Source organism: Cetorhinus maximus, chromosome 25, assembly GCF_964194155.1.
Source record: "Cetorhinus maximus chromosome 25, sCetMax3.hap1.1, whole genome shotgun sequence".
NCBI classification, from domain to species: domain Eukaryota; kingdom Metazoa; phylum Chordata; class Chondrichthyes; order Lamniformes; family Cetorhinidae; genus Cetorhinus; species Cetorhinus maximus.
The window spans coordinates 32,435,862-32,454,057 of record NC_135903.1 but is presented as its reverse complement, the minus strand read 5'-3'; the positions used below and the strand labels follow the sequence as shown (position 1 = coordinate 32,454,057).

Here is an 18,196-nt window from a genome sequence, read left to right as displayed (position 1 = left end):
GAATATTTCTAATTGTCACTGCTGATATTAAGTAGTTCCACCAGCATAACAATGTGTGTTTCCATGTTGGTGTGCAAGTGGAAAAAAGTTTTTAAAACCTTCCTGGGCCATGAAGACATTTTCCTGGACCTGGCAGCAGTTTCGGACAAATTCTACACAAAATAAACCAGTGGGTAAAGCAGCAATTTGTCCTAAGCACTTCATTTTATTCACCTTTTTCAGGTCTGCAAGGTCAAGGACACAAGTTGTAAGTACACTGCAGCTGAACAGGTACAGGTACCTTGCTGAGTGTTAAACAACTATTACTGTCTAAAATATTTCTAAAAGGTCATAAAAACCTGGTGCCAGCACGTCACAGCACTCCATAAATGTCACTGTACTATGAATCCACTTGCAAACAAAATTACCAAAAGGAGAAAGATACATTGTGTGTAACTCACTTTATTGCAGTGTCAGGGTACAGCCTAAAAAATCTTTATCCTGCAATTACCACAAAGATGTGGAACACATAACAGTAACTGGTTTCGAGCACTGCATAAAACCATGTTACATAGGTTTGATTGCCAAACATAAGTTAAGCATATTATGTGCCAAGTGCAGAGGTCAAAAAAGAAACCAAGTGTTAAAATGCAGAGTCTCAAACTCATATTTTCCAATCAAAAAAATCCTACCACATAAAATTTTCTATTCATCAAAAAGTGAATCTTTCCTCTGGAGGTCATCTAAATTTTTTATACGTTTCACTTAAATTAGGGAATCACACCTGATCCCACCACCACCTCATAATGTACATGGAGTGGCATGTTTACTGCATGTCTCACTGCCATACATAATCTTAAAAAATGAGCCACGTAGCAGCAGTGACCTCTTCACCCACCTTCAAAGTGGTTGCTATGGCAGATTAGTGAAATATTTTGTTCAGGCATTCTCGTAAGGACTTATTGGCAGAATTGCAATAGTGGTGATTTACAAGCAACAATAAAGCTAAAGTAAAATCAACTTTTAAATATATAATGCTTATTCCAAACGGGAAATCAAAAAAATGAGACTGCAATGATATCTATCCCCCTCCTCAATGAAACAAAGTAACTCAAAGTAAAACATCTGTCCTGAAAATTCTTCATCTCAATAAAAAGGATCAGTAGTAATTTTCAAAATTTTATATGCTGCTATTAAAGTATAATTGTGAAAAAAAACTGTTCAAATTAAGTATTTTATCAAATTAGAAAACATATCTAGTGAGAAGTACATCCTAATCACTTGCAGAAGGACAAATTAATAATGCTTCTGTAAATTAAGATATTTAATAGAGGAGCAAAAATCAACCCAAATGTAACTTGATGGGTTCAAAAATCTTTATATTTCCAAAATTTAACATAAGTTAAATCTCTAATTTTTACTCTTTCTCCTGATGCATTACTGTTGCACTTGAAGCTTCAGATTTGTAAGGTGTGCAGCTTTTTGCATTTAAACCAATGTAGTAAATTTAAAATCTAAACTTAGTGCTACAAAAAGTAATCAGAAAAACAAAGTTTAAATACTTCTAAAAATAATTTCATCTCAACACTGGCAATATAATAAACACTTCAGTTATTAAAAAGCCAAATTCAAGGAGAAAGTTATTTCTGTAAGTTACAGGGAAAAAATATAACCTGGCTAGTTGGTGAATTTTCCAGTTAGGTCTAGGCTGTAAATCTCTTTAGTATTGATAATCAAACTTTACATGAGTCATAAAACAGGCTCTATTCGCCTTTATCCCCACCTTTTTGGTGGAGAATGTTGTTTTCTCTTTCAATCAATTTTAATACAAGTTCAACTCAACTTTAATCTAATTAAATATTAAAACCACATTATAAAGCTTTCAGAAAAGGAGGAAGTGAGACATTACCCTGACTGCAATATTAATAAATGCAGTAAAAAAATAAACAGACAGATGAAGCAATAGGCTATTTCAAAGCAGTGCAAGTGGAGTGAAAGCATTTCCATACGAACCTGGCTTTAAAAACTGGGCTGTCAAAAGAACAGTTAAATGTAACACAAAGTAAGAAACTGTCCAAACACTAATGGTCTGCTTCTGTTCAATTCACTGCTCGCAAGTAACGTCTACATTAGGTAATAGTGAAAGCACAATGTAAATCCACGATTCAAGACCAGCTAGCTGTAAGTCAGTGCAGTGTGCCATGATGACACAATGGAGAAAAAAAAAACTAAAACAAAATATATATTTTTTATATAAATAAAAAAATATATATAGATGTGTGTGAGGAGATATATCAGGAAAGTGTGACAGAAAGGTGAGCACTACTTTGCCATTACATGCAAGAGCACTTTAGAATGGTTCCCAAAACAAACTTTATATTTAACTACAGATGACACACGATGATGGCTAGAAGGGCCAAATGGTAATGCTACACCATACAGCTACAAGACATGAAATATTTATAGTGCAGGGAACATGCGGCTACTGTTAAATGTCAAATCAGCAGCCATATTGACATAACCTTTGTCTGTTTAGGAGTCCACAGATCTTGCATATGTACAAAATGACAAAGCATAATCTGATTAGTGTAAATACACACTACTACTGTATCAAACCAGTAAGTGGAAAGCAACCACCACTCCCTAGGATGAATAGCTCTCAGAGCACTATACTCTTTAGCCTAATATTGGATAACTAAGCTAAAATCGCTTTATAATCTTTTAAAACTGAACTGAGAAAGGCAACGACAGGGCTATCCATAAAACTAGTACAAGATGATCTTTATTTTATATTTGAAAAGCTATCTTTTTAAACTTATGCATATTCATAATGTCCAGGGTGGGTCTGAATTTAAAAATATTAAAATTAGGGTGAACACCTTAAATGGTAGTTATTGCTAAAGTGGAATTCAGAATCTACATTTGCTGCATTTAACAAAATCAGTCAGAATCGAAGGGGAATATTTTTGAAGATTTTAAAATGCAATTTACATTAACTTACATTAAGTTTCCTAAAATAGATTACTTCATCTTTTAGGTGCTTCCATATCATAACAATTTAATTAGTGCTCATGAAAGTTAGTAAAAAAAAACAGATCATCGTGAAAAGGTTCTGTTTAGGATATGCAAATTTAATGGCTCCTGATGTTGGGAAACAACTGATACTTCACACCTGTCTATTTATTTTCCTTTCCACAGCTACAGTTAAATGTCAAAATACAAAAAGGTGAACCTGATCACATGCATTAGAAATCTGCTGTACTAATCTCATTATACAGAAGTTATCCTTTATGTGCATCAGCTGTTCAGTAATATCAAATAAACTAATTGTCTGCATACAGAATCACCTCAAAATCTGTGGACTCTCCAATCCAGCCAAGCTTGCTGTTCGCACTGACTGAACACTGTAGCATAGCATTTAGCACATCTCAAGAGACAATGCTGCAGGACAACATGGGTATTTAGAATCCATCAGCTGTCGAAAAAAATTCTCTTCGCTTTCTCACATTAAAGTTTTTGACGGCATGGCTTTTCTACCCATACTCAAAGATCAATTTGTTCTCCACCACGCCGGAATGAAAATTGCATTTATATGGCTTTTAAATTAAATTTTTCATACCTACAAAAAGCTTACTGAATTTCTGTTGTGATGCAGTGAAAAATATGCAACTAAAATTGTTGGACCCTAGTTTACTAGAGCGTTATAAAAATGTAGGAGGCAATTAATTAGTAGTTTGACTGGTACACTATTAGCTAATAGCTAACAAAAGCAGCACGACAACACAATGTTGCCATACCACTAATACGTGATTCAGTGTTAGAACAAAAACTGCATCTTCATAACTTTCACTGGACAAGGCAGATAATGCCTCTTTGGAGGGAAATAGAATAAAATGAGCAAGTTGCCCTGGGTCATTTTCACAGTTTTAATCACTGCAAATAGAGTTAGTGGTGTCATGGGGCGATTCGTGCCTACCACCTCAGCTAAGGAATGGAAAGCAATGGAAGTAATTTTTTGGGGAGTGAGGAAAGGAAGAGAAATTAAAAGGTTAAAAACTACTTGTTGAAAAATGTACATTACAATTTATATTCTAAAAATAAGTTTTGAAGGTGGTTAAATGGAAAATTCTTGGTATCTAATTGAATTTTAGCAAAATTACAACTAACTTGTGCACTAAGTTAAAAAAGCCATCTGCCTTCAGTGAATTCCCATTTTCTCATGTTTAACTTCAGGAATGTAACAGCAGTCAATTAAATGAACAAAAATTATTGGGAAAAATTAAATTTAAGTTACTAATGTATATTCTTCCAAGATTTTTGGGGAAAGAAGATAATTGTTAGGAATGTAAAAAAATGTTACAGGAATTTTGATTGACAAAGCTGACAAATGGGGCACATACTTTACACTGCTACTTTCTGGACTTCTAGCGATTTGCTAAAATAAACATCGAAATATGTCAACTACAAAATCTGTAAATGAAGATTGTCTTGTTCTGGTGTTTTACTGACTATTTAGAATGAGTAGTTTTGGCGAGCTACTGCTTTGGTCAACTAAAAATGAATGAATCAAAAGTGGCACAAAATAAATATTACATGCCGGAGTGAATACAAAGGAAAGCAAACAAAAGAGTGGGTGGTAACATTTTTAGGTATCTCATGGTTAAAGGTAAAAAAAAGTAATGAACTCAAAATTAGTTAGGTATGGTGGTATTAATGTTATTAGGTCACTCAATTGAAAACTTATCCTGCAGTATTATCAACATGCGTCATCAGCTATTGCCATTCCATAGACAAGCATCATGCCAGCAAAGTCTCACAGTAGGTATTTCGCTGTATTGGAAGGACAGGATAAGGAACCAGGAAACCCTAAAAAAATAGCAGAGCGTGCAATACAAACCAGTTCATGGCTGCTTAGCAATTATGGCTCAACTGCTGCAGAAGAGAAATGGTGGACACCCCAAGTAGTGTGCATTATTTGTTACATGGAAACACAGGCACATCTTCCATGAGAACAGGAATATTTACTGATCCTTTTTTTTTACCATATTAAGTACAGTAGGTGGAAATTTGCACACATTTTAAAAACATAGAAAACTAGTTCAAACTATTCCCCCCTTAACGAACACTACCCATTCCCAACACCACTTTCCTCCACTACGACTGATTCTGCTTCAGTCCTTTTAACTGATTCTGGACAAAGAAAACATATGTTGGCAAAAATGTCATAAATAATCATTTTTCTTTGGTTAGTAAGGAAATTCAGAGGGCATGCCTTGTGCTTTGTTACAAATTACAATTGGCAGACATGAAAACAAGTCGATTTAAAGCCAGGGTAATTGTACATTGCTTTGTAACTGGTAAATAGACCCATTTACCCAGAGTTTCCCTGACATACCACAGGCTGTATGTAGCTGAGCCATGGGTTATGATGGCACAATATTCTAAGTTAAATTCATAATTAAAGAGAAATTTTATGCTCCAACTTTTAATACAAAATTCAGGTTAGAATTTTGCACTAGGCACCACTACTTTTAAAATTTCATTGACAGTTTTTGCTTGCTCTTAGTATCCAGAGATTGTTGATATTCTAACTTTGATATTCTTGCAAGGACAGAGCGAGAGTTCCAGTGAGAGTTGGGGATTTTAAAATAACTGGTGCGAGGACAGTGAGAGTTAATTAACATTTTGTGTTTACTTAAATTCAAATTTTGGTGCAGTAAAAAAATAATTCGAGGCATGGCAGGGCTGCTCAAACCCGTCGAGTGCATACCCTGTACCATGTGGGGACTCCAGGGCACTGCTGATGTCCTGGACAACTACAAGTGCAGAAAGTGCCACCAAATAGAAAAACTTGAGCGCCGTATCTTGGAACTGGAGGGGCAGCTGGTGTTACTGAGGAGCATTCACGAGGATGAGAACTACGTGGGTAGCATGTTTCAGAAGGTAGTCATCCCAGAGCTTATGAAAGAGCAGGCAGAGAGGGATTAGATAGCCATCAGACAGACAAGAAAGGCAAGGCAGCAGACCCCTGAGGACATCTCACTTTCTAAAAGGTACTCAGTTCTGAGTACCTACGGGGGAAGAGGGTTCCTCTGGAGAGAGTAGTGAGACTCATGACCAGAGCATCATGCGTGACTTAGTTGTGCAGGGAGGAGAAAAGAGAGGCAAGCAATAATGGTGGGGGATTTTATCATTAGGGGAATAGACAGGCGCTTCTGTGGTCGCAAACATGATTCCAGGACAGTATGTTGCCTCCCTGGTGCAAGGATCATGGATGTCACCAAACAGCTTCAGAGCATTCTAGAGGGTGAGGGTGCACAGTCAGAGATCGTGGTTCACATTGGTACCAACGACATAGGAAGAAGAAGGGATGAGGTCCTGCAAGCTGAGTTCAGAGAATTAAGAAAGAGATTAGCAAGCAAAACCACAAAATGTAGTCATCTCCAGATTACTTCCAAGGCCATGTGCTAGTGAGTATGGAAATAGGAGAATACACCAAATGAATGCGTGGCTGGAGAGATGGTGCAGGAGGGAGGGCTTCAAACTTCTGGGGCATAGGGACCGGTTCTGGGGGAGGTGGAATCTGTACAAGCCAGACAGTCTACACCAGAATAGGAATGGGATGAATGTCCGTGCAGGGAGATTTACTAGTCTTGTTGGGGAGGGGGCCAAACTAGATTGGCAGGGGGATAGGAACCTGAGGGCAGATTCAGAGAGGACAAATTCAGAGCAGGGAGTGGGAAGCAGAAAATTAGCAGGTGACTCTGAAAGACAGAAGCAGCAACGGTTAAAGGTTCATAGCACAGGAATTTGGCAACGTTAAAGGGTGTTTATTTAAATGCAAGGAGTATAGCAAACAAAGCCGATGAGCTGAGGGCACGGTTCAACACATGGTAGCATGGTGCTATAATGGAAACTTGGCTTAATGAGGGGCAAAAATGGCAGCTCAACATCCCTGGATATAAGATTTTCAGGCAGGATGGAGGGGGTGTTAAAAAAGGTGGGGGTTATAGCATTATTGGTTAAAGAATCAATTCCAGCTATGAGGAGGGATGATGATATACTAAAATGAATCATCAAATAAGGCCATATGGGTTGAGTTCAGGAATAAAAAGGGGGCAGCCACACTACTAGGAGTGTACTATAGGCTCCGAAATAGTGAGGGGGAGATAGAGGAGCAAATATGCAGGCAAATTTCTGAGTGCAAAAACAATAGGGGCAATAATAGTTGGGGACATCAACTACCCGAATATCAACTGGGATATGAACATTGTAGTAGGCACAGAGGGCACAACATTCTTGAACTGCATTCAAGAGAACCTTTTTAGCCAGCACGTAACAAGCCCAATAAGAGGGAGTTCAATTCTAGATTTAGTATTAGGAAATGAAACAGGGCAAGTGGATGAAGTAGCAGTGGGTGACCATTTTAGAGATAGTGACCATAATACAGTTAGATTTAATATAATTATGGAAAAGGACAAAGATAGAACAGGAGTAAAAGTTCTAAATTGGGGAAAGACAAATTTTACAAAGCTAAGAGCTGCTCTGGCAAAAGTGGACTGGTTACAGCTACTTGAAGGGAAATCAGTGACAGACCAGTGGGAGGATTTCAAAAGCGAGATTCTATGGGCACAGGGTATATATGTCGCCACAAAGAAAAAGGGCCCCCTGGTTACGTAGAAGTATACAAGGTAAGGTAAAGCAGAAAAAGAAAGCTTATGACAGACACTTATCACAGTAGAAAGCCTAGAAGAGTATAGAAAGTACGTGGAGGGGTGTGTGTGGTGGTGGAGGAATGAAAAAGGTCATTAGGAAAGCAAAGAAAGGATATTTAAAAATATTGGCAGATAATATCAAAGAAAACCCAAAGATGTTTTACCAGTACATTAAGAGCAAGAGAATAACTAATGAAAAGGTAGGGCTGATCAGAGATGTATATGGTTAACTTGTGCTCTGATGCTGAAGATCTGGGCAGGGTTCTCAATGAATACTTTGTCTCTGTCTTTACTAAGGAGAGGGGTGAAATAGATATTCTAGTTAAAGAGGAGGGGTGTGAAATATTAGATACAAAAGCATAGTGAGAAAGGATGTACTGGAAAGACTGACATCCTAGAAGGTGGATAAGTCACCAGGGCTGGATGGATTGCATCCCAGGCCGTTAAAGGAAGCCAGGGAGGAAACAGCGGATGTTCTGTGGATCATTTTCTAATCCTCACTAGATACAGGCGAGGTACCAGAGGACTGGAGATTTGCGAATGTTGTACCATTATTTAAAAAGGATGCATGGGATAAATCAAATAATTATAGGCCAGTCACTCTGACTTCAGTGGTAAGCGAATTATTAGAATCAATTGTGAGAGACAGGACAAACTGTCACTTAGAAAGGAATGGATTAATCAGGGATCGTCAGCATGGTATTGTTAGGGGAAGGACGTGTCTTACCAATTTAATCAAATTTTTTGAGGAGGCAACAAGGAGGATTGATGAGGGTAGTATAGTGGATGTTGTCTACATGGATTTTAGTAAGGCATTTGGCAAGGTCCTACATGGCAGACTGGTCAGCAAAGTAAAAGCCCATGGGATACAAGGGAATGTGGCAAGTTGGATTCAAAATTGGCTCAGTGACAGGAAACAAAGGGTAATAGTTGATGAATGTTTTTGCGAATGGAAAACGGTTTCCAGTGGCGTTCCACAGGGCTCAGTGTTGGGTCCGTTGCTGTTTGTTGTATATATTTATGAGCTGGACTTAAATGTGGGTGGCATGATTTGGAATTTTGCAGATAACACAAAAATTGGCTGTGTAGTTGATAGTGAAAAGGGTAGCTGTTGTCTCCAGAACGCTATCAATGGTTTGGTTGAGTGGGAGGAAAAGTAGCAGATGGAATTCCCCTAGCAGAGAGGTCAATTACCAGGGGGCACAGATTTAAGGTGATTGGTAGAAGGATTAGAGTGAACATGAGAAAAAACTTCTTCACCCAGAGGGTGGTGGGTGCTTGGAATTCATGGCCTGGTTTTGTGATGGAGGCAAAAACCCTCAACTCATTTAAAAGGCACCTGGACGTGCATCTAAAGTGCTGTAACCTGCAAGGCTACGGGCCGGGCGCTGGAAAGTAGTTTTTCCTTCTCTCTTTGTCAGCCGGCGCAGACACAATGAGCCGAATAGCCTCTTTCTGTGCTGTAACTTTTCTGTGGTTCCATGGATTCTAACCAAGTTCATGTATGTTGAACATAGCTGCCTGTGTACCTCGTTTATATTGCAATTTGTTGTGGTTCATTATAATTTAGACAGCCACTGGCAACCAAACAATAGAATTGATTCTTTACTGCCCCAAATTCTTGTTTTTAATTGTAAGCTTTTTTTGTATGCAGTCAAAATCAGTGGAACATATACACTACTGGAGAGCTTCTTTACAGTCTGGTACAGAACAATAAATAGTTATGTTTACAAGTAGGAAATAGGTAACTTGTCAACTGATTTCTGGCAGCTTTCTTGGGATGGAAGATCTGTTTACTTACAACTAACTGTGTGCTGTGGCTTGAGATGATCAATGACATGTAGCAGTTCACTTGCAGTTAGTGTTAAGAGTTACCTTAAATTAGCTGTTTTAAATCGAGTGGTGCGACTAATCTGCTGCAGTTTTTCTTTTAAATTGGTCTCACAATACCCACAAAAATATATATATCCTCACCCACAAAGTTCTATCCCTTATATGAAATCACATCGATTTAAGGAAATGTAGCAAGATGGTGGTTCAAGACAGCGGGCACTTTCAAGACCTAGCCTAGTCTTATGTTCAAGTCCTTAGTTGATCTATCATTTGCCTCTACTGGGGAAGGGGTGGTTCCCTCAATACTTAACTTAGTTTTTGGAGGAAGATCAATTTTAAGCAGTGGTGATAATGGGTATTTGTTGAACTATAGTTAAATCATCTTTATGCACCACAGCACAAATAGATTGTTAGTATAACCAGTAAAACGTGTGCAAAATATCCAGTAGCTGAAGAGGATCAGCACATATTTCCAGTCTTTTTACACATCCATCCATTCATTCCACTCATCCCACATTGCACATGAAGTTCCATCTTTTACTTTGAGAGTGCAATGACAATTACCACGCACAAAATTAAATGCTGAAAAACTAAAGCACTGGATTAACTCAAGTAATGTAAAGGCTAACTGAATTAGAACTACTTAAAAGTTTAACATATTACAAAGGAGACTTCTATAAGGTGGGATTACTTATGAAGCATTTTACTGAAAGCAGCAATGAAGCACGTGTACTACTTATCCATGAAGTACAAACAAAATGTTGATTTACCTTAAGATGCATTTTTCATGTCCTGTATATATAGTAGCAGCACAGTATTAATAAACGTTATATTACAGAAACCCGAAAAACTTAAAATTAAAATAAAGGTGTACACTAAGCACTAGATAGTAGTTTGGACCAACTATGTCATTTTCACTGCTCGAAAATTTCTGGTCTAGTTTTTCTAAAACTGCACTAGCTTTTTTTGTTCCTCATTAGGGGCACCTAATCATTCAACTTTACACAAAATCAGTTCTCTATCAAAATTCAAATCCTTACCGATTCGATGGGCTTGTCCAAGGATGCCTGTTCAATCTCTAGATGTCCTTCTTCATATTGATCAAAGTGATTCCCCTAAAAAGTAAATGGAGAATAGTAAAGACATACTCTGAAAAACAAACTATTTATTTGGTCTCATTGTGAAAGATGTGTTTGAAACGCAACAATGCCAGCAAAAAAAAAAATGAAATAAAGGTTTAGGGAGGCGTTGAACAATAATATCTTATTCCATGTCTGATTTTCACTTTTTTTTATCTGTATCGTTGAAGGTCAAACTTGCATTATAGAAATGGAATAGGGTGCATGCTGCAGGGTTCAACAGTAATGTTTACAGTTCCTACTGAGACAGTGAGTAAGTGATTACTATTCAGGGATTCAGGCGCATGTTTGATTCATGCGGATCTATTTTGTTTGCTGAAATAAGGCCCATTGCACCATTTATCACCAATGCCTCCAAAAAACATGGTCAAACACTGAATGGAGGAATATACTTACACGACTTAACTATGGGATACACACCATCCTGTTCATCTATCATCCCTGTGCTCATTACAAAGACCTACGTTGGCTGCTGGTCCAGCAACACCTAGAGTTAAAAATTCTCACCATGGTTTCCAAATGCCCTCGTTTTCAGCTGCCTGGGCCTTAAACCCCGGAATTCGTTCTGTAAACCTCTCTATCCGGCTTTAAGACGCTCCTCAAAACTTATCTTCTTTGACCAAGCTTAATATCTTATGTGGCTCAATGTTAAATTTCGTTTGATACCACTCCTGTGAAGCACCTTGGGACATTTTACTATGTTAATGGCCCAATATAAATTGAAGTTGCTGTGGAAAAGCACTATGAATTTAAGAGGTTTCATCTGAGCTTATTCTGAATAATCTACATTTTTAAGTTTCTTCCACTTAGGTCCTCCTAGGACAGAAGACCAAATGCATACAGTGGACATTAGAGAATGAAATTGGGCTTGAAACAATAGTTAAAACATACAAACACGAATTTGGCGGAGTAGGCCACTCGGCCCCTCAAGCCTGCTCTGCCATTCAATAAGATCATGGTTGATCTGAAGGTAAGTTCAGCCCCACATTCCTGCCTGCCGCTGATTACCTTTCACCCCCCTTGTTAATCAAGAATCTAACTAGCTCTGCCTTAAAAATATTCAAAGACTGCTTCCACCGCCTTTTGAGGAAGAGAATTTCAAAGACTCACAGCTCTCAAAGAAAAATTTCTCTTCATATCTGTCTTAAAAGCATGACCCTTTACTTTTGAAGTGACCTCCAGTTCTAGATTCTCCCACAAGAGGAAACATGGTCTCCAAAATCAACTCTGTCAAGACCCCTCAGGCTCTTAAAGGTTTCAATTAAGTTGCCTCTTATTCTTCTAAATGCCAGTGGATACAAGCCTAACCTGGCCAGCCTTTCCTCATTAGACAAGCCACCCATTCCTGGTATTAGTCTAGTAAACCTTCTCTGAACTGCTTCTAATGCATTTACATCTTTCTTTAAATAAGGAGACCAATACTGTACAGTGGTCTCACGAATGCCCTGTACAACTTGTTATAATCCTCAGCTGAGGTTACCATTGGACAAGCTTATCCCAGGGAGGAACCTAGCTTGATAGATGCTAACTTTTATTTGTTTGCTTAGATACGTGGAGAAGGGCTACTGAACAGAGTCACCTGAGCTAGCTAATGAACTTTTAACATTTATTTAACAAGGAAAGATGAATTATATTACAATACTCCTTCACAGATATATACAGATTTGTAAGGAAAACAGAGGTTACAAAAGCTATCTTATACTCTAATGTTCACAGTAAGTACACAGTCCATGTAAACCAATAGGCGACCTGTGGTCAGACACACGACACTCTGAAACCAAGTGATAGATGCCACTCCAGATAGATGCTATGGCTCTCTCCTCAACTCCCCCCGGGCGCTTGTCACACCATGTAGGAGGGTTGATCGGTAAGTTCGCAGATGACATGAAAGTTGGTGGGGTGGTAAATAGTGAAGAGGATAGTCTTAGATTACAGTAGGATATAGACGGGCTGGTCAGATGGGTTGATCAGTGGCAAATGGAATTTAATCCGGATGAGTGTGAGGTGATGCACTTGGGCAGGACAAACAAGGCACGGGAATACACGATGAATTGTAGGACCCTGGGAAGTATCGAGGATCAGAGGATCCTTAGTGTGCATATCCACCGGTCCCTTAAGGTAGCGGGACAGGTAGTTAAGGTGGCTAAAGACGACATATGGGATACTCGCCTTTATTAGCTGAGGCATAGAATATAAGAGCAGGGAGCATATGCTGGAACTGTATAAAACGCTGGTTAGGCCACAGCTAGAGTATTGTGTGCAGTTCTGGAATCTGCATTATACGAAGGATGTGATTGCACTAGAGAGAGTGCAGAGGAGATTTACCAGGATATTGCCTGGGCTGGAGAGTTTTAGTTATGAGGAGAGATTGGATAGACTGGGGTTATTTTCCATGGAGCAGAGGAGGTTGAGGGGGGACATGATTGAGGTGTATAAAATTATGAGGGGCATAGAAAGGTTAGACAGGAAGGAACTTTTCCCCTTGGTGAAGGGATCAATAACCGGGGGCATAGATTTAAGGTAAGGGGCAGGAGGTTTAGAGGTGATGTGAGGAAGAATGTTTTCACCCAGAGGGTGGTGGGAATCTGGAACTCACTGCCTGAAAGGGTTGTAGAGGCAGAAACCCTCATAACATTTAAGAAGTATTTGGATGTTCACTTGCGATGCCATGGCAGACAAGGCTATGGGCCTAGGGCTGGAAAAATGGGATTAGAATAGTTAGGTACTCATTTGACCGTCGCAGGCTCAATAGGCCGAAGAGCCTTTTTCTGTGCTGTAGACCTCTATGGCTCTATGACCATGAGCCAGTCTCACTGAACTCCGTCTTTCACACGAGGGTTTCCAATCTCCACTCTCAAAGGACTTGCTTTGGAATCTTCTCCAAAACTGATGCCTTCTCTCAGGCACCTTCCGCAAGGGTTCATCTCCAAGGTTTTGAACTCTCCTTCCGATGTTCCTCTCCCCTGGGTCACCACATGCATTCAAGCTTTCTTTCACGCACTCTCTCTCTCTCTCTCTCACTGACTCAACAGTACCACTGCTTCACATGCCCATAGCAAAGAGTTACAGGCCTTCAGTTGTCTCTTTGGACCTTCTGACTCGTGCAAGCTGTTCTCGCTTTAAATCTGCTTTCTGCAGGTTTTGTCTCTTTAAATTTGAAGCTTGGAGCCTTTCTCTCTGCACCTCACTCTTAACTTCACTTAACAGGAACTTCTCCAGGTCCCTGTCCTTCCTTTGATTAGTGGGTCTGCTTGGGACTTTCCCCTGGATTTTAAGGTCTTTTCTTTAGCTTGGGACTGGCTAGCTATCCCCTTTGCTCCAGTGTCTCCTGCCAGCTAATTTCAAAACCAACTTATCTCAAACAGCTTCCAAATCAAACTGCTGTTTTAGTTTCTTGTGTGTATGTCTGTGGGAGGTACCTGCCTCTCTGAATCCTTGTTGCTAGGCAACAACCCAGTTTCTCTACTCGTTTGTTTAACTTAGCTACAACAGTCATAAAACTCTCATTAGAAATGCAGGCACTTTTTAAAGAGAAAGTAAAACTCAATTTGACCTTTTGACACAGATACAGAAATACAAATCTAAAACTCATTAACAGCCACAAAATACAAATATAACTTACTTAAACTCTCTCTCTCTATTTCCTAACAAACTGAAACATAACCTCTCTACTTTTGTTATCAATTCTCCTCACAACACGTTCTATTAGCTTTCCTAATGACCTGCTGTACCTGCATACAAACCTTTTGTGATTCATGCACTAAGACACCCAGATTCCTCTGTATCTCAGAGCTCTGCAATCTCCCACCATTTAGATAATTTTTTATTCTTCCTGCCAAAATGAATGATTTCACATTTGCCCACATTATACTCCAAAAAAACCTAAACAACATTGCTCCAATGTAATAGACTGCCAGTGAGGTAGATAACATGGAAAAATTTAAAAGAGAGATTTGCATGAAGAAATGTTTAGATACCTGAAGTGGGAAGTTAGGTGCATTGACTTTTGACCAGATGGGCCACACTGTTATTTTTTCTGTTGTGTGTGTAATGTATGAAAAGTAAACATTACTTATGCAGTATAACTTTATGCAACATAAATCATAATGAATGTAGATTGTCAACCTAGCCTAAGGATAGTGTTTAACTAATATCAAAGTAAATACAAATTATTTTTAAAAATTACTTTTGGCTGCAAGGCAAATCTATTCTGTTACCATTAAGACATTCTTTGTTAAATCAGGGTTTACTATAACAGTAAAGTGGAAATGATTACCCACAGAATTTCACAGCACTTCAAATTATATCAAATTGCCTGTCAACCACCTCCATCTGCAATTCAACTCCAATCCCAAACTGTATTACCCACATTGGTGTTTTTGAAATTCTCAATTTTTAATGTTTATTTTTGTAAACAATATATTACAATTGTGTGTTCAATACTCCGATGCCAGCATCGTCCTCTCCCAAGCCAACTTGCTCAAGGCACTAATCAAAACCAGCTCTGCTGGGCAGGGCATGTATTTCGTATGCCTAACACCAGGCCCCTGAAGCAACTGCTCTACCCCAAATTCGGTCATGGCAAGAGACTCCCAGGAAGGCAGCAGAAATGCTCTAGGGATGTATTCTCAACATTCACGAAGAAGTCAATCATTCCTGTCAACACATGGGAGTCTCTGGCTTGTGTCCGACCAAACAGATGATGATTCATGTGGGACGCAAACACAAAGACTGCAGCTCATCACTGAGTGCTGTTAGTCATAGAGTGCGAACTTGGGAATTTGGTGAGTAAGGGAATTTGGTGCAATGAGAGAAGATGCAGCAGGTAAGTGATCGTTTGGTGAGTATTTTGCTTATTTATCTTTCAAAACTCGGATGACTTATTAGTAATTGTAAGATTTTATTAGTATTAGTAAGGTTTACTAGCAGTAGTAGAGCTCATTGGGAGTAGTAGGGTTTTATTAATTATAAATTAAGAAAATAATAATAAATTAAAACCTAATAAAAATGGCACGACAGGCGATGTGCTGTGACTCGCCAATGTGATCCAGAGCAAAACATCTGTATAAGTGTCAGCAACTTGAGGGACTTCAGCTCAGAGTCATTGAGCTGGAGGCAGATATGCAGATACTGCAATGCATCAAGGAAGGGTAAAGTTACCTGGACACTTTGTTTCAGGAAGCAGTCACACCTCTCAGGTTAGGGTCTTCTGATTTGGTCAGTGGTCAGAGACAAGAGTGTGTGACATGATTGAGGCAGGTAAGGGGATTGAGAAGGAAGATGTGGAGGAGCCTCAGCCCTTGCAATTGACCAATAGGTTCAAGGCTCTTGCAACTACCCGGGGGCTGCAGAGTGGATGAGCGAGCTGAGCATGGCAAGTGAATAGGAATTTAGTGGTAGTAGGAGACGGTATTGTCAAGGAGATTGACACAGCTGTCTGCAATTGAGAGCGTGAGTCCAGGCAGCTGTGTTGCCTGCCTCATGCCAGGGTTCGGGACATCTGCTCTGGGCTGGAGAAGAACTTGCAGTGGGGGGGTGGGAGAGGTTCCAGTTGCCAGGTTGGTATCAATGACATAGATAGGACTAGGAAAGAGGTTCTGCTTAGGGATTATGAGCAGATAGGGTCAAATTTAAAAAGCAGAACCTCAAAAGGTAATAACCCCTGGATTATTACCTGAGCCAAGAGCAAATTGGCATAGGGTAAATAAGATTAGAGAAACGAATGCGTGACTCAAAGACTGCTGTGGGAGAAATGGGTTTTGATTCATGGGGCATTGGCACCAGTACTGGGGAAAGTGGGAGCTGTACTGCTGGGATAGTCTTCACCTGAACTGCACTAGGACCAGTACTGTGGCGAGTTATATATCTAGGGCAGGAGAGAGTGCTTTAAAATAAATAATGGGGCGAAGGGATCATGTGAGGGGAGATGTAGTAAATCAAAGCGTAACAAAGTTTGAGAAAAGGCTCAATTTGGGTAAAGATAACCAGGGTGTGGCAGGAAGGGACAGAGAACACAAACTTAGATAAGGACAGAGATCGCAAAAATGGCAAAAAGACAAAGTTAAAGGTTCTGTATCTGAAATCACACAGCATTTGTAACAAAATGGATGAATTGTTAGCATAGATTGAAATAAATATGTATGAACTGATAGCCATCATAGAAACATGGTTGCAAGGTGATCAAGGCTGAGGCCTGGACATTGAAGGGTATTTGACATTTCGAAAAGATAGGAAGCTAGAAAAAGATGGTGGTAGCTCTGTTAATTAAGGATGTTATTTAGTACAGTAGTGAGAGATAACCTTAGTTCAAAAGAGCAAGATGTAGAATCAGTTTGGGTGGAGATAAGAAATACGAAAGGTACGAGGTCACTTGTGGGAGTAGATTATAGGTAATGAGCAATGAGCCTTTAGATGACAGCGATTATAACATGATAGAATTTCATGTTCAGTTTGAAGGGGTGAAGTGTGGGTCTAAGACTAGTATTTTAAACCTTACTAAAATTAAAAGGGCATGAAAGCAGGGCAAACTAAGTGAAAGTAAAGTGAACCGGGAAACTAGTTTAAATGGTAGGACAGTAGAGACGCAGTGGTAGGCTTCGAGGAAATATTTAATAACTCTGCAAAGATTTATCCTAGCAAGAAAGGAAAACTCTTCCATGGCTGAACAAAGAAATTTAGAATAGTATCAAATTGAAAGAAACACTGTACAAATCTGCAAAGGGTTAGTGGAAGGTCAGAAGATTGGTCAGATTTTGAGAATCAGCAAAGAATGGCTATAAAAATAATAAAGAGGGAGCAAGTTGAGAATGAGAAAAAGCGAGCTGGTAATATAAAAAGAGTTTCTACAAGTAGTTAACTAGGAAGAGAGTAACTAAGGCTAGTGCTGGTCCTCTAGAGAGTCTGGGGAATAGATAATGGAAAACGAAGAAATGGCAGAGGTGTTGAACTAGTTTTTGTGTCTGTCTTCATTGTAGAAGACTTAGAGCAGGATATTTAGCTCGGTGTGCGGGCCTGATCGGCGGGCCCAGGAGCAGCCAGGGAAAGGACCGCTGCCCTCAATTGGCCCCCACCGCAATTTCACGCTGGCTGGCCAATTAACGGCCAGCCAGTGCGAAACACGTGCTGAAATGAGGAGTGCTGCCGGGTGGGGGGCAGGGGATGGGCAGGCCCTGGCAGAAGCGCAGATATGGGGGGGGGGGGGGGGGGGGGCAGATTGAAAACTCCCTGAAGGCAGAGAGTTGCCTCAGGGAGCCGAAGAATTTAAAAGCAGTAAAGAAAGATTTTGAAATCCAGAAAAAAAATGTCCACGCATCAGAATCAGTCACCTGAACATATACATGATGAAAATTCTGCCCATACATTTTTTTTTAAATTTAATAACGGAAACTTCCTCCCGCCCTTGGAAGAGGTTTCATCAAAAATGCAAAGTCCACCTGGCAGATTTGCCCGTTTGCCAACCATAAGATTGGATGGACCACGAAAAATCGGGTATAATTGGAACTCTAATGGGCTTAATTGCCCTCGTCAGCG

At 39.5% G+C, this 18,196-nt stretch overlaps 1 protein-coding gene across 8 annotated transcripts in view; it reads right to left on the bottom strand.

Moving 5' to 3' along the window:
* The window catches only part of gpatch8 (G patch domain containing 8), a 194,305-nt gene that overhangs the window by 137,380 nt on the left and 38,729 nt on the right, over positions 1 to 18,196 (bottom strand). For 2 of the 8 annotated variants that reach the window (XM_078529760.1, XM_078529755.1), the window contains exons 1-3: positions 10,568 to 10,642; positions 10,298 to 10,319; positions 1,993 to 2,010 (exon numbers count right to left, since the gene is read on the bottom strand). Coding sequence is in view for 2 of the 8 variants with exons in the window: in XM_078529752.1 (XP_078385878.1) it covers positions 10,568 to 10,642 (75 nt within the window). In the remaining 6 variants the exon portion in view is untranslated. Of the gene's footprint in view, positions 1 to 1,992; positions 2,011 to 7,598; positions 7,605 to 10,297; positions 10,320 to 10,567; positions 10,643 to 18,196 lie in introns of those variants that run through there. The other 6 variants (XM_078529754.1, XM_078529759.1, XM_078529752.1 and 3 more) reach the window with 4 other exon arrangements.